General features: G+C 40.7%; 1 protein-coding gene across 1 annotated transcript in view; it reads right to left on the minus strand.

Annotated features, from left to right (window-relative positions):
* The window catches only part of COL9A1 (collagen type IX alpha 1 chain), a gene marked incomplete at its 5' end in the record, with an annotated part of 71125 nt that overhangs the window by 48765 nt on the left and 7384 nt on the right, over nt 1-14976 (minus strand). Inside the window, 6 exons of the mRNA XM_081997839.1 lie at nt 587-649; nt 778-813; nt 1380-1454; nt 2592-2612; nt 3246-3323; nt 11777-12173. Coding sequence (XP_081853965.1) covers nt 587-649; nt 778-813; nt 1380-1454; nt 2592-2612; nt 3246-3323; nt 11777-12173 — 670 coding nt within the window. The remainder of the gene's footprint in view (nt 1-586; nt 650-777; nt 814-1379; nt 1455-2591; nt 2613-3245; nt 3324-11776; nt 12174-14976) is intronic.

Genomic DNA, 14976 nt, shown 5'->3' on the forward strand with positions numbered 1-14976 from the left:
GCGGGTGACCGTTAGGCGACAGCGGCGGGTGACCGTTAGGCGACAGCGGCGGGCGCCCCCTGCCGGCTGCTCCGGGCGGGGGGGAGCCGGCTTCTCCTGGCCCGCCTGCGGCCCGACCTCTGGGGAGCCGGGGGTGCCCTCGGCCGCAGCGTACGCTCCTGCCCGGGTCTGGCCTTGGAGCCTCTTCTTGCCCTTGCTGCCCCGCTCTTCGCCCAGCAGGGAGCGCGGCGCTGTCCCGAGGTTGCTTCCAGAGGACGCATTACGGCCTCCTCCCCGCAGCACCATTGCCCAGCATCCCCTCCAGAGCGGACTGGCAGCACCCAACTGCCCTTGCAGTGTTCCTCAGCTGCTGCCCCGATCGCTCTCAGCCTGTCTGTGCTCCTCCAAGGGAGCATCTTTCAGCTTGGAGAAAAGTGCCTCTCCCCACTGGCACTCACTGGCAGCTGTGAGGAAGCCAGAGACCTCAAAAGAAGGTCACGCTTCTACAGAAACAGACTGAAGCCAAGTATTTTTCTTAAAAAAAAAAAAAAAAAAAAAAAAAAAAAAAAAAAAAGGAGGAAATTCCAGAAAACCTAAGCATACTCACATCAGCTCCTGGCTCTCCAGGCAGGCCAGGGGATCCTGGTTTTCCTGCATCCCCATCTGGACCCTTCAGGATTTAAATAAACAGTTAAACACGTTTCAGAGAGGGAAGGAGAGACAGCTAGGGGAAGCAGAAACAAAACTAAAAACCTCTCCTTTTACAGGAGCAAATGCAAAGTAGTTGAAATCACTTACCGGTGGACCAGGAGGGCCATTTGGACCTCTCTCCCCCTAACAAGATATGAAAAGGAAGGTATTAATCAGAGCTACAGTAACCTTTCACAGTCCCTCATGAAAAACACTGATTTACAGGTTATTGGGAGTAATCCCAAACTGATTCTTATTGTAGGAAATTAATATTAAATCCACATGATCTCTATTATAGACCAACAGAAATAATCACAGAAACTTCTGACAGGAATTGGGGGAAAATACATAACAGTTCCTATCAAGAATAACACCACAAATCCTTATCATGGATTTAGTATGATTGATACTATGTAATCTCTTTTGAGATTAGAATTATAAAACCCCTACACCCCACTTAAAGCAAATAATTGTAGCATATGATGCTGATTACATAAAATAAATAATCCTGTATTTTCCATATCAGAGATAATCTGAAAGGCCACCTTCTCCCTTCGCCCCAGCCCACAGCAGGGTATAAGACCCATCAGTTCCTATGTGGATCTCCAGTCAAATTCGAACTCCTCAGGGTCAAGTGCTGACAGTGAGGACAATGCGGGTGCAGCTCGACGTATTTCCTATTTTCTACGCAGGGCAGGGGAAACACTTACATCGATGCCATCAATACCGGGAACTCCTGGAGGCCCTGGTGGACCCGGGGGGCCTGGGGGACCAGGGAGACCTCTCTGACAAGGAATAAAGGGAAAAAAAAAAAAAAGAAGAAATTAGATCCCAGCAAACCTGAGAGCCAGTCTGGGAGGACTGGCACAACAAGCGGTGGCTTCTGATGGGTTAGTCAGGGGGTCACAGCTGTGATGAGGATGTCTGTCCTCACTCCACACATCAGGACCCACAGACCCTATATCCCATCTTAGCTGTGGCTGCGATGACCAGCAACGCTCCCCTCATGGGCAGAGCAGGGATGAGGTGTTAAACTCCGCTCCCCAGGCCCAGCCGCCCTCCTGCACCCCAGGATGCTGGCAGGGCCAATGAAAGGCGGACGGGGCTCAACTCCCCGACCCAGCAGGATCTGAACATCATATGGCAATGACTTAGCAGGAGAAATAAAAAGAGTGAACTTTGTGAATCAAATGCTGAAATTCATTACGCTACTCCAATTACTCATTCAGCCAACACAAAGGGGACAGTCTTCCGAAGAGTTCGTGCTAGCAAAGAAAATTTAAAACAACCCTTTCCCTGCTCCACTGCCGAGCTCGGCAGTTTCCCCTGGCCCCTCAGGATTACATTAGCATCTACAGAGGCGCTTTCTCAAAGAGCCCAGCTCCCAAGGGGGAGGCAGGAGGCACCGCCAGCCTGTGGAAACCAAGAGAAAATCTTTTACAGCTCCCCGTCCCTATAATGGGGGGCTCTGTTCTCCTCGCAGCAAGCTCCAGCCACAGCCCCACAATGCTGCTCTGTGAGCGGGAGGCTGGCCCGGGTGCTGCTGGGGCCCCCAGCCTTGTCCCTTGCTCCCCACAGTGCTGCTGCTCTGGACACTTTTCCTCCCCACACCGATCTTCCCAGTAATAACCCATCCAGCGGCAGTTGTAGACAGAGCTCAAGCCCCACCACGTCACCGAGCACCTGCCTGATGCCCACCAAGTAGCACCATGTAGGCACACACAACATGGCACCCACCACCCTGCAGTCAACTCGCCTTTGCCAGCACCACCTCAGGGTCAGCTACAGCTGCTGTGGGGGAGAAAAGGGTCGACAACCCTCCAGCGGGTCAGTGCCAGGGCATGAGAGGGAACAGCCTTCAGTCTCTCTTCACCCGCACCCTTTCCCTGAGCACGGAGCACCATCCCTTCCCTCACGCTTACCTCGATTACCGTCTGGCTTATCTGTGAGGGAGAAAAGCAGAGGCAAAGTCAGAATAAACTTACCTGAGCCAAGCAGAGACAGACAACCTGCAGGAAAAGCCCCAGAGGCAGAAGGCCCGACAGAGCCCGGGCCATGGCGATGGAGGGAGCGGCCTGCGGCTGCTGGGACGGGCCGCCGAAAGGTGAGCCCTGCCGCAGCCCCTCACGGCTGCTTGCTAACGCCGTGGGGAGGGTCGCGGGGATTGGAGGAAGGCTGAAGGCTGGGAAGGGGAGGACTGAATGCCAGCAGCGCCTTAACCCTTTGCCCTGCTGCTGCTGTTTTGGGCACCCACCCTCACCTCCCCCCGCCCCGGGTTTCCCGCCGGCCGGCTCCCCGGGAAGGCAGCAGCGGCGGGGAAAATCCCTCCCGCCTGCAAGGCACAGCTTCCCGGAGCCTCCCACCCAAGCAGCGGCGGCGAGGGAGAGTGTCAGTCACGGAAGGGTTAAAATGAGGCTGCTGCTGGGGGCGGGCGGGGGTTGAATTTCTAAAGGCACCAAATTCCAGGCAGGTATGGTAAAACTGGCATCTCGGGACAGTAAGAGGGAGAAAAATGAGGTTCCTTTGGGCAGGGGCTCGGTGGCAGCGGGCCGGGCAGGGCAGGGCAGGGCGCTCACCCGGGCCGGCAGCTCGCCGCAGCCTTCGCGCTGGGGTCGCAGCGGGTCGCAGTGAATCACCATCCACTGGATTTCGAACTGGGAGAGGAGATCGAGATCACGTTAATTCGGGTCAGGGGTTACACACTGGCCGAGGGTGTAATAGGAGGAACACCGGGCAGCTAACGGCATGTTTTAAAAGGTAGGTATTTAACAATAATAGCTATGGGTGTATCGGAGAGCTCAGTCCAGAGCAGAGCTCCATCCAACCCTGCTCTCCCTCACCCCTAACTGTGGAGGCTTTTGAAGAGGGGGCATAAACCTGCCGTGGGATTTAAAGAGAAGGTGAGATTCCTCATGTGTCATTTTTCACATGTTCTTTGTAAGCACAGGCCTTTTTCCTCATGCTGTGTGGTGGTTTTACTAGACACACAAAAAGATTTTCTCTAAGTGGATAGTGGTGCCCATGAAGAATGGTAGGTCTGAGGACTGAAACATGGTCTAAGTGTGAGTTCAGAAAGCAGGATCATATGCACACTGGCAACAGTCCACAGCTGGGTAATACAAATCTGTGAAATTTCACATCGTCTTTGAACATTTGTATTTGGCATTGGAAAATGGCGGGATTAAGGCAAACTTCTTCTCAGAAACTGCAACCGAGACTCACTTGATGTGCTATATGGATGAAAAAATATACCTTCTGCTGTAAGTTACTGAATAGCTCAAACATACAGCTTCAGGGTTATATCCATTGATATATAATGCATCACATGGAATTTTAAGTACCAGAAGCATATTAAATGGTGCATATTTATTGCATCTAGGTTTTAAAGTCTTGGGTTGTTTTCCCTTCCCATCACACATAGTATCAGCTTGGCTTATGAACCACTAATGAGTGGTTTATCCAGAGATCTCTCAGTTTGATCATACAGTTCAGAGGGTTCTATTCCTTTCTTTTCATTATGGATGGCTGAGGAGTCGGGGGGAGAGAAAGTTGGGGTTTTTTTCTTGTTACAACATGGAGCCCTAGTATGGAAAAGACTCAGATTTGTTTTTGCTGAGAAGCTGAAAATAGAAGTGAGTGTCTGAGGGTCTTCACTTCTTACTTCTTTGCTTCTGAGTCTTTCTTTTTACTCTGTTGAGCTAAAGTAGCTCTCCACCATCCTTCCCACAATATAATGTCTCAGTGCTTCCTGGCTGCCTTCTGTGCTCCCTCTGGGGTACCTCATTGCTCTCTTCAGTCCCAACCCATAACTGATGCAGAAGGTGGACTGTCATTCTGAGATGCTTTCCTCTCCCACCACCATCCTTACATTTACCGAATTGTATACTGACTGCTAGAGCTTTGAGTCTGCAGTCCTTTAACACCTCTGCAAGACATCCACATATGCACAAGTTGCTTTTTTTTTTCGCTTTCAGCTTCACCAATTCAGTGCTGCCACTCCTGATATCCTCACTATCACATCTCTACTGTTCTGTTTAATTTGCAGTCATCACAGTTGCCAGAGTGCTGGGACTAGAGCACGAAAGAGGCAGTACCCTGGTTTCTTTTACCTATTATCTGACACCACTATCTGCGAGTCAATTCTCCACCTCCTTTGTCCAAGTCTCATTTTAAAACCTTTCCTAGTCCTTAGTAATAGGCAACTAAATGTCATAATATACATATAAAAGAACACAATGTATACTATAATTCAATACTAGAAGGCAGCAATAAAAAAAATAAGAGGGTATCTGGTATCTGAAGATGAAGATTGATAAAAAGGCATAAAAATGGGATCAAATGATACCTATGTGATAAATTATTTCATACCACACAACTAGATTGAGTCCCTAGTCTCTACATTATTCGCCTCTGAAGCTCACTTGCAGAGGGAAAGAGGTCTATAACTGGCTCTAAAATAGTTTATAATCTATTTCTGATTTAAATAAATACAGACATGGTTTTGAGTGACAGAATATATACTTTTTCAGTTTGCCTGTTTAATATTAAATTAAAATTGTATTAAATATTAAAATTGAAAAGTTATCCATTCATTAATTAGGAAATACCATAATTAAGGTTGCCTGTACAAATTTAATCTGCATGTAATCTGAAATTGTGTGATTCCACACTTTTTTCCTTAGAAGGCTTCCCTCATTCAGAAGACCAAATGAGCAAGGCATGGAAATGGTTCCCATACTGCAGAAACTGTAAGTTTGGAAGTAAACTTATGGGTTTTGAAAGTGGTAAAAAAAGAAAGCATGGCTTTACAGAAAAGGCAGACAGATGCCACTGGATGCACCTACTTTTGCTTCATAATTCTCATATAGAGCTGACAAATTGTTTAAATCAAAATAGCCACATTAGTGAGCATTCTGCACAGAGTTGGAGGAGGGAATTGGATGCCTGAAATGAAGTATCTGGGTACAGTTTATGCAAAAACAATCAGTAAAAACTGTAACTGAAATCAATAGTCTTAAGCTGTGTTTTCAGCTTAAAATGTGGTACAAAATCTGTAAACACTGAAAAAATTACTTTTAAGACATAATACCAGCAACCAATATCTGCATCAGCACATACTGGGGTTTTATGTAGATAATCATTGCCTCTTTTTTGCCCCTATTTTGTGTGTATGTGTGTATTTGTGTGTCTCGTTTTTGGCTTCTGTACTAAGGTGAGAAAGATTTGAGATGATAAAATGCTAATTGTCCTAGACTTCGATGCATGACTGTCCAAGTGCCTTAAGAAAATACTACTAGCAAACACATATACATTTCTAAAGTTTGAACCCAGTTTTTCAACTTTGAACATACTCAATATTAAAATAGAGCTAAATTTATTAATGAGATTATAAAATGTGATGGCTTGCTGCAGTGGGAACTTGACTCACTGAGCCAGGAAATCCTTTTAGTGTCTCGTATATTTTCGTCCAATGCTCTTGAATGGCCAACTAACCATTTTGTTTTGTTCAAGATGGGATTTGAGTCATGAGTATTAAGTAAGGCCTGGTACTCTCATGAGTTCAAAATACATGAAAAAAGTCTGAATAAATGAGGCAGGCATCCTGTGCAGAAAAAATACCTAGCATTATTTACAAAACACTGTACCATAATGTGAATGTAAAAGGAGCTGAAATATTTTGAACGTGCAGCTTTAATTTGATGTTCTTTGTTCAGTCATTTAGTCAGACAGCATTATTTTTTAAAAAATAAAATATGGTTGCTCTGTAAATTTTTTGCTTAGAGCTTTTGTTACTGTTTTGAGGATATATAAACCAAAAATGAGATGAAAGCTGCCTGACTTTTTTTAAAATGAAAAATAAAACTCTTTTGTTGGTGAGGTAGTAAAAGGTGTGACTGGCCTCCCATTGATTTAGGAGAGGTGAGAGAAGGGCAAATATGTCCTAGCCTTGCTGTCAAGGTACCTTTTCTCTTGCCAGTATTTCACGATGGTCTTGTTGATTATATTAAGCTGATTTAAAAGAAGCTACTATTTTGAAGATGTCTCATGTAGCTGTGCTATTGATATCAATACAAAGTGTTACTAAGGATGAAGTACAGGCACAAAGTTCTAAGAAATGGACCTCAGATAAATCAGGGATAATCATAAAGCAGAGTTATTAAAATGTAATCCTTTAAGACCCATAGGTGTTTAAGACCCATAGGTTAATATTTCTGACATCCATTTTCCAAGATTCCTATAGGATTTCAGTTTCATCTTAATTTTGTAATCAGCACAGTTATAATTGGATTAGTTATGTCTGTCTGTTTACTGTTTTGTCCATTCTGTGGAAATGTCTGTATACGTCCACAGCTTTGCGCATCTCGGTAGCAGAGCTATGCAATTCAGTTGTCTTATTAGCACCTCATCTTTAGATGAGGGAGATGAAGGTTAAGAAAGATGTAAATGAGACCTAAATAACTAAAGCAGTACTTTCAGTATAGCAGCATCAGTCACAGGCTTTAAGGAAAAAGGTGACACTCCTCCGGGGGTAAATCAGACCACGTTTCAGGTGAAGGCTTTCTACAATTTTTCATCGATGCTGCCTATGTTTGTTCTAAGGGAAGTCTGCTATTGACTGTTTGTATATTTGTTAAGTGACGAAGAATAAGCTACACATATTTAAACATATCTCATTCTAGAGCTACTTTAAACATGTTTTATACGTTTTCCTACATCTCTGTAATGGGTTTTTAGAGCTTCACTTTCCTTGCATCTTTTTTCAAAGACGTAGAACAATACAGGAAATTCTGGTGTTATTTGACTTTCCACAGCAAAGGTTCAGCCTTCTGAACCTGATATTTCACAGGGTGAAAAAAACCTGAGATGTGACTTTTGGCAACTCACATACACAATCATGGTGTAAATAAATCCCTGTTCAGCAAATATTGATAAGCATCTTCCTCTTAGACATTACAACTCATCTAGCTGCCCTGAACCAGTTAGCAGCATGAAATGCCAATTAAATAACAACCAAGGATCACTTCTAGCAAAGTGCTTAGTGTCTATTATGTGAAAGTCAGGGTAATGCCTCTGAAATCACAAAAACTAAGGCAATTTATATTATCTCAAAGCAGTTAATCTCTGAGCAATAAGAAATGAATGCCTTACCTTTCTATAACAAGCACGTGATTCAGGAAGTAAGTTCCTACTTAGTTTTGAAATGATAATCTATCTTGTGTTGCTTGGAGTTTATAGCGGATTATTTGAATTACTTTTAGATAAAAAAGAACTATTTTCTTTTTTATCTTAAAAAAAGATAAAATGCATCTGTAAGCCTGTATAAAAATTTGCCCTCCATAAAACATTCCAGAAATCGTGGAATAAATCTTTGTAAAGGCTCAACAGGCAAGCCATAGTTTCTAATGGAATGCTATTACTCTCCTAGGCAATCATAGTAACAACAAGCAATAAAGAATTTCTTTTAAAATGACATGTATTACAGTGCACCTATAAGAAGTTTACCTATTCTGCAAGATAAATAGAGCAGGATACTGCAAAAAAAAAAAAAAGGAAACACATAATTTATGTCCTTTAAAAATTATACCACGGGAAGTAATATACTTTAACAATGCCTAGAAATAAATCAGAAATTGTGCCTGGGACATATTAAATAACCAAAACTGGTAAAATGTTTAAGCTGAGTATAGCCAAGCAAGTTAAAGGATAAGCCTAGTATACCCCCAACCATAGATTTATTTAATCCATTTAAAGAGAAGCTAAATGGACAAGCTAAAACAGAAACTTGTGCAATAAAAATAATAAATAAATAAATAAAATTTTTAAATTCCTGGTCCATCAGATTGTGTATTTTCTTTATTATAATTTCAGAGAATATGGTCTTCCTAATTCTACATTTTTGAAATACCAGGTTGGACGACTACCTTTGTCATTTTTTACTTCATAGCACAGGCCATGAAATTCATCTAGTGAGTCTTATTTCAAACACACAGTTGTCTGAATTAAAGTGTATTTTTAGACAACCAAACTCAGTTTAAAAATTTAATGTTATGTTTACCTTCTTTCTTCCCTGATAATTTGCTCCAGTGCTTCATTACTCTTTTGGTCAAAAAATGTGCATAATATTCCTGTTTTAAGGTCTTCCTTATGCAAAAGTTTGTTTTTTTCAAGAGAATACAGTAAATATGACTGAATCTTTCCATAAACATGATAAAGGTGTAAACAAATGTTTTGCATGATAAATGGTGAATTATAAAAATGACTTAATTCCATTTTGTTCTTTCATCCTTGAAGAACAGTGTCCTAAACTTCACATTCCCCCTGACCTCAGGTACCTTCATACTAGTGCCTAATTATATAAGTGCTTAAACATAGATGAGGCAGAAGTTAATGCTCGACACTCTTCCCCCACCAGATGCCTGAAGAGCCCAGCCTAATCGGTGTTCCTTATTTGTATGCCTTGCTAAAAAGAACAAATCTCTGCAAAACACAGGTTGGAGAGGAAGGGAGATAAAATTCCAAATGTCCTCTGCTGCTTTTCCCAAATTCTTTAATCCTAGCCAAAAGGTCAGCCAGAGCACCAGCAGAGAAGCGGGAGAAGACTGATTTCTTGCCAAGTGACCTTAATACCACATCTCTCTCCTTGTTTGTAGGCTGCCACTCCTATTCATTACTTTAACAGGCAACAGGAACCCTCCTTGTTTTTAAATGAATGACTTCGTGTCTGACTTGAGGGCTTGGTTTACTATAGCACTGTATATAAGGTGCTGCAATACCTTAATACCTATACCTCTCTGTGCATTTAATCTAAATACCTTTCCAAAGAGGAATGTAATATTGGGATAGAAATTTTTTCATCCCAGTAACATGCATAGAATATGTAATATTTTCATCATCTCGTCCATCCATTCATCTATCAGTATCCCTCAGACCGGTCAGCAAAGTTAAAATGTGTATGCAGCTAATCGTTACATGATCAGCTCCAGCTGATCACTTTTGAATTATATTTTCAAAGACTAACTTCTGTTTTCAACAGAATTACTATAACTTTTGGGCTATTGACATTTCCTAATCTACATCTATAGCAACATACTAGATGGCCACTTTCAGAGACACCTGGAGCAGCTTTCTGTCACTGTTTTCCAAGTAAAACTTGAATTTTGCAATATAGTAACCTATACACTTGTGCAAAATAGTAACCTATACACACAGAGGTGATGAAGCATGAGATGCTCCTTTTCTCGCAACATTTGTCCTTTGAAGTTTATACAGTGCTGGTTATTCTGTGGATGCATTTTTGTTAAGCAATATGAAATACGTTTAAAAGATTCTATCTCACTTCACTCTTTTTATTTCAATGTTGATTCAAAACTTCAGTGTAGGGATATGGAAGATGGTTGCAATACTTTAAGTATCTGATTCTGTTTTGCCATTCAACTCATTTTGAAATGAGTACCCTATATTTATGGTATTTTACCATTCATATTGTATGTACATTCCTAACAGACTTAACAAGGATCCTTGGAAAAGGATCAGGACAATATATGGAATTTTGCAATTTTTTCAACTGTATTATGAAACTTTCTTTTAAAGAAGTTTTTAAACTTTACAAAATTTCGAAACTTTTTATATCCTTCTACTCTACAAAGCAAATTCAGAAATAGCCTTCCCAAAGTCTTAAATGTCATTTAGTGCCACTATGGGACAAAATTGTTACATTATTCAGAATAAAGTGCAGTATGACTCATTAGCTAAAAAAACACTTTCTTGGATGTCTAAAAGACAAAATGTGGATGTGACAGCTACAAATTTTTTTCTGTCAGAAATTACAGGTATGTCAGTCACTTTGTATGTGTTTTGTATTAATTGTTCAACTCAGAAACTAAATCAGATAATCAAATAATAAAAACCCTGAGGTTTTTCATATTTGGTTTTCTTAGTAGAAGGGTAAAAAAGCATTCAGTATTTACCATATGTTATTTTCTCCATCAAAACAACTTTCCTCACAATGTAGTAGCGTGAAGAGGATGTTTTTAGCATTAAATCCACTAACAGTATATAGAATAAGCATTTCACTGCCTACTCTTGCTACACAGAATAAAGGAGCACTCCACAGTGAGTTTAGGTGAGTTTAGGTGTCTTCTACATGGTGCAGGGAAAGCTAAATATCTAACAACGGGATTCACAGGAGCCAGGATATGGGTGTGGGGTGTCCTCCACTAACCAGAAGGTATTGTGGAGATGGGTGGACTTTATGTCTCAGCTCTTCTGAGCCCTTTGCTTGGATTGGATGTAGTCTCTGATGTTATACTTACCCCTCATAGGATTCATAAACAAGAACCTTCTTTAAGGTCCAGGTTACTTTACAGCCTTTTGGGGGGAAAAAAACCCCAAAACAAACCAAACAAAAAGCCCCCACAAAACCAAACTCAAGCTAATTAAAGACAAAAAGCCACTGTCAACATGATCATACCAGGTAGCACGATGATTAGAACAGTCTCCTGAGGTATAAGATATTCATGATAATCTCTGAGTTGGCACTGAGATTTAAACGTGGTTTTCTTATTTCCTGTGTGAACATCAGAGTAGATCAAAAAGGACCTCCCTCAATATCTCTTACAGGAGATACTTCTATTAACTATTTAAAATATTTATTCTGCCAGAGACGTGGTTAATTTTGTCTAGCCGATGGTTGATGCACACATGAGAGAGGTCCATGTTCTTGCTCAATTAATGTTTTGCTTTCTTTGGTGTGAGGCACAGCCCATAAGTCCATGTTCAGAGACTTCCTCCTAGATCAAGCTCCACATATGAGATAAGCAGAGGAACACCCACCTGATGGACCCAGGCAGGACAGAATTCAGTGACAGAAATATGGATGCTTGAGACATTTCGCTATTGAAACTTAGACTTAACCGGGGTCATCCCTTACCTTACACAGTATATATATGTGCAGTATTTAAAAAATAAAGCCTTACCTGCCAAGGAGTTGTTATTTTCTGCCATTTCTGCTTTCAGAAAACATTTGAAGATGCATTCCACAAAAAAAGATTAAATGTAAAAATCCTGTAAAACACTTTTTGCAGTAATAAAAGATTTTGGAACTTACCGGAACTGAAATTTGAGGATTACTTTTAAGTTTCCCAAGCACAGCAAAACCATCAATGCTGATTTTCCCTTTTGGTTTTATGTTTAAGGATTCTATCTTAATACAGTCAATAAAAAGTGTGACACTGTTTGCTTCCACACTTATCATAAGCTTGTGCCATTGAGAATCAAACAAGAAAGGCAAATGCAAAAATGATGCCGTTTGGAGACTTCCATCCAGTGCTTTATAAGAAAACTCAACACTTTTCATTTGACCATTAAGATTCACTCCAACTTGTTCTTTTCCTGAAGAATCCTGAATCTGCCAAATAGTCCAGTATTTCTGAAGCGTGGCCCCAGTCATCCGAAAAGTAGTTAGAAAGGAATACTCATCAGGCAATCCATTGGAATATATGGCACTGTGTAGGATCAAAATACAGTACATTTGTTGAGTATTTGTTCTGAAAAGCTCCACATATCATCACAGAGGAATGAGAAAGTTAGTCAGTGGAACCATATTTCAACCATGCTTTTATCAGTGCCCTTCTGCATGCAGAATCCTGAAACAGGGTGCCCTTTTGAGTCATCAGTGTTGCTAATGGCAAAAGGAACCAATTCAGAAATGTGGGTTCTTCCAACAATGTACAATATTTGTGATAACCCTTTCTAAGTGTAATGGATGGAGCAACAACAGACTCCTACTTCACATTTAGAAAGTATATCCTACAATCATGCTATTTCCTACTATTAGACTTACAAAATAAGTCAACGTAGTGTGACTTTATGATTGACCAGGTAGGTAGTCAGTGCAGATCTGATCTGGTTTTGAAGACATAAGAATGTCTTTTGCAAATGCATTTTCTTGTTCAGCCTGACAATAACCATTTTGCTACCACTTCAGCAGAAATCATTCAACAAATAGTTCACTGACAAATACATGCATAGTAAGAACCCACACTAGAAATGTATTATGTCCTGCGACATTCAACCACAAGACTACAAGTAGCAGGGAACAGATTTGCCACATATAAAATGTTTCATTCTTCTGGAATTCCTATAATGTGAGATTTGGAAGCACAAAAAAGTACTACTGTCTGTGTGCCTGTGCAAAACAGTAATGCCATTTTTTATCTCAAGTATATCAGTGAATCCAGTAGAATATTTTAAAAACATGCCTTTTCATACTCTATGCATACAATGCTATGAATTGTAAAATTGTAGTGTCATAAGCGAGTTGACATCAATACGTTATTTGCCATCTATTCATGTTAAAGAATAAGTTGTATAAATTTATTAAGTACTGAGACATGCAGAACTATTTTCTCACCAGCTTTCATTAGAATAACTTCTCAGACAAGTAGGCATTTTGAACAAATATTATTTTTGAGTGGCAGATCAATTCCATCTCAGCAGGATTTTAGCTATCATTAACAAATCTCAGGCTGTAGGCTAAGGGAAAAAAAAGGGGTAAAATAGAATAAATCAGTTCTTATTCTGTATGCCTGACGACTACTGATTTAGTAAGGTAATACTTCTGGATAAAGTTTGTAGTTTGGCGTTTAAGTGTCCAAAACTGTAGTGCAAGCATATTCCAGCAGGCGACGGCACAGCCTCGGCAAGATCTCAGTAAGGAGCGGGGAAAGCCTGGCAGCAGCAGCTTCACCTTATTAATAAACTACCCGAACTGCTGGTGTTTCTCCTCTTTCCCCACAGGCTTTTACATACACCTGAAAGCTGGTGTATGAGGAAGGGAAATGTTTAGCTGGAAGATTATCTCACTGCACAAGGTGTGGAGATAAGCAAAGGTGGGAGAGGGGGTTCCTCGCCATTACCTTTAAACTGCGATTTGCTATGACTTGTGTCCCCGTTGACACAGAAGTCTGTCCCAGCTGGCTTTGTCTGATACGATTTTATCTAACTTGTAGCATTCTCTTATTGTTTTGTTTCAGTTTATCTTGCCATCTTAAATGCAAATGTCAATGCATGGACAATGTACCTTTCCTCCTTTTCTAAGCATGTTCTGGTAAATGCTACTATCTCCTATCCTTTTGTTAGGCTTCTAGCTTACACAATATATTTATATATTCTTTCCTGCTTCAGGAACGTACTCCCTCCCTCTATCCAGACACACATTAGTCTCTTGCTAAGCTCTTGATCCAGTTCAGCACATCTTTTATGGCCCTCGGTGTCCTTCTTCCTCCATAATAACTCTTAAACAAGTAATTCAGTGTCCTCTGCTGCTAAAACCTTAGCTCATCTGAGTCATTTGTGTCTTCATTTGCTGAATCCCACTGTTTGTTCTTGCACAAGAACTGGTTTTACTACTACCCTGTTGAAAGTGATATTGTTAGGTAATTTTTTTAAATAGTCTCTGTGTGACATTCCACTTCCTCTCTGTCAAGTTCAGTGCCTCTGGGGGATCTGATACACTGAGCTCTGCAGCTAGAGGAGGCATTGCTAATCCCAGATACTCTGAGGAGAGGTTTTCAGCCTTTCTCTGCACTGGTAAGTTTTCCTGTTACAGCAATACTGGTTAAAATATCACACACATTCTCACCCCTCCTCAGTTGACATAACTATACTGGAAAAAAAAACAAACACAAACAAACAAAAGAACTAGTAAGTAAACATAGTTACATCTTTTGATTAGAAGATTGTTTATGCCAAATTGACAAAAGGATTCTTTGCACCATATTTAGCTATACTGTTAGTCCTTTACAAGCCATCATAAGGGTCCTCCTCCTTTTTCAGAAATTAAAATAGAAAAGAAATATGTTAAATTTTTCAAGTGATACACAAAAAAGATAAATTGTGTAAGAGTTTCTGACGTTAGAAGAGAAAACTTAATTATAATAAAAGTATATAGAACAGTAAAGCTAAAGTCAGTACACAAATATTCATAAATATTTACATTTTTAGAAACTTTTAATAACCAGTCAGAAGAGATGCTCACTTTAGACTAAAGACTCAGTATCAAAAATGTGACCCAACATAACTAAGTACGGCATGACCCATCGCCAGAAAGGCACTTTGCAGGGGACTGTTACTGTGTAAGATTTATACCTATAATTCCACAAGTAAAACAGAGACAGTTTGTCATCCCAGTTACTCCAACAGTAATGAAAAGCAATTCCATTGGCTTTAGTGATATCAGTGTATTTCAGTACACAGTTTTTCCCAAAGCCTGTGATCTTTACATAGGCAAAAACCCTACTGAAATCA

The sequence above is a fragment of the Phaethon aethereus genome (genome assembly GCF_964289735.1).
Source record: "Phaethon aethereus genome assembly, chromosome: 3".
NCBI classification, from domain to species: Eukaryota; Metazoa; Chordata; class Aves; order Phaethontiformes; family Phaethontidae; genus Phaethon; species Phaethon aethereus.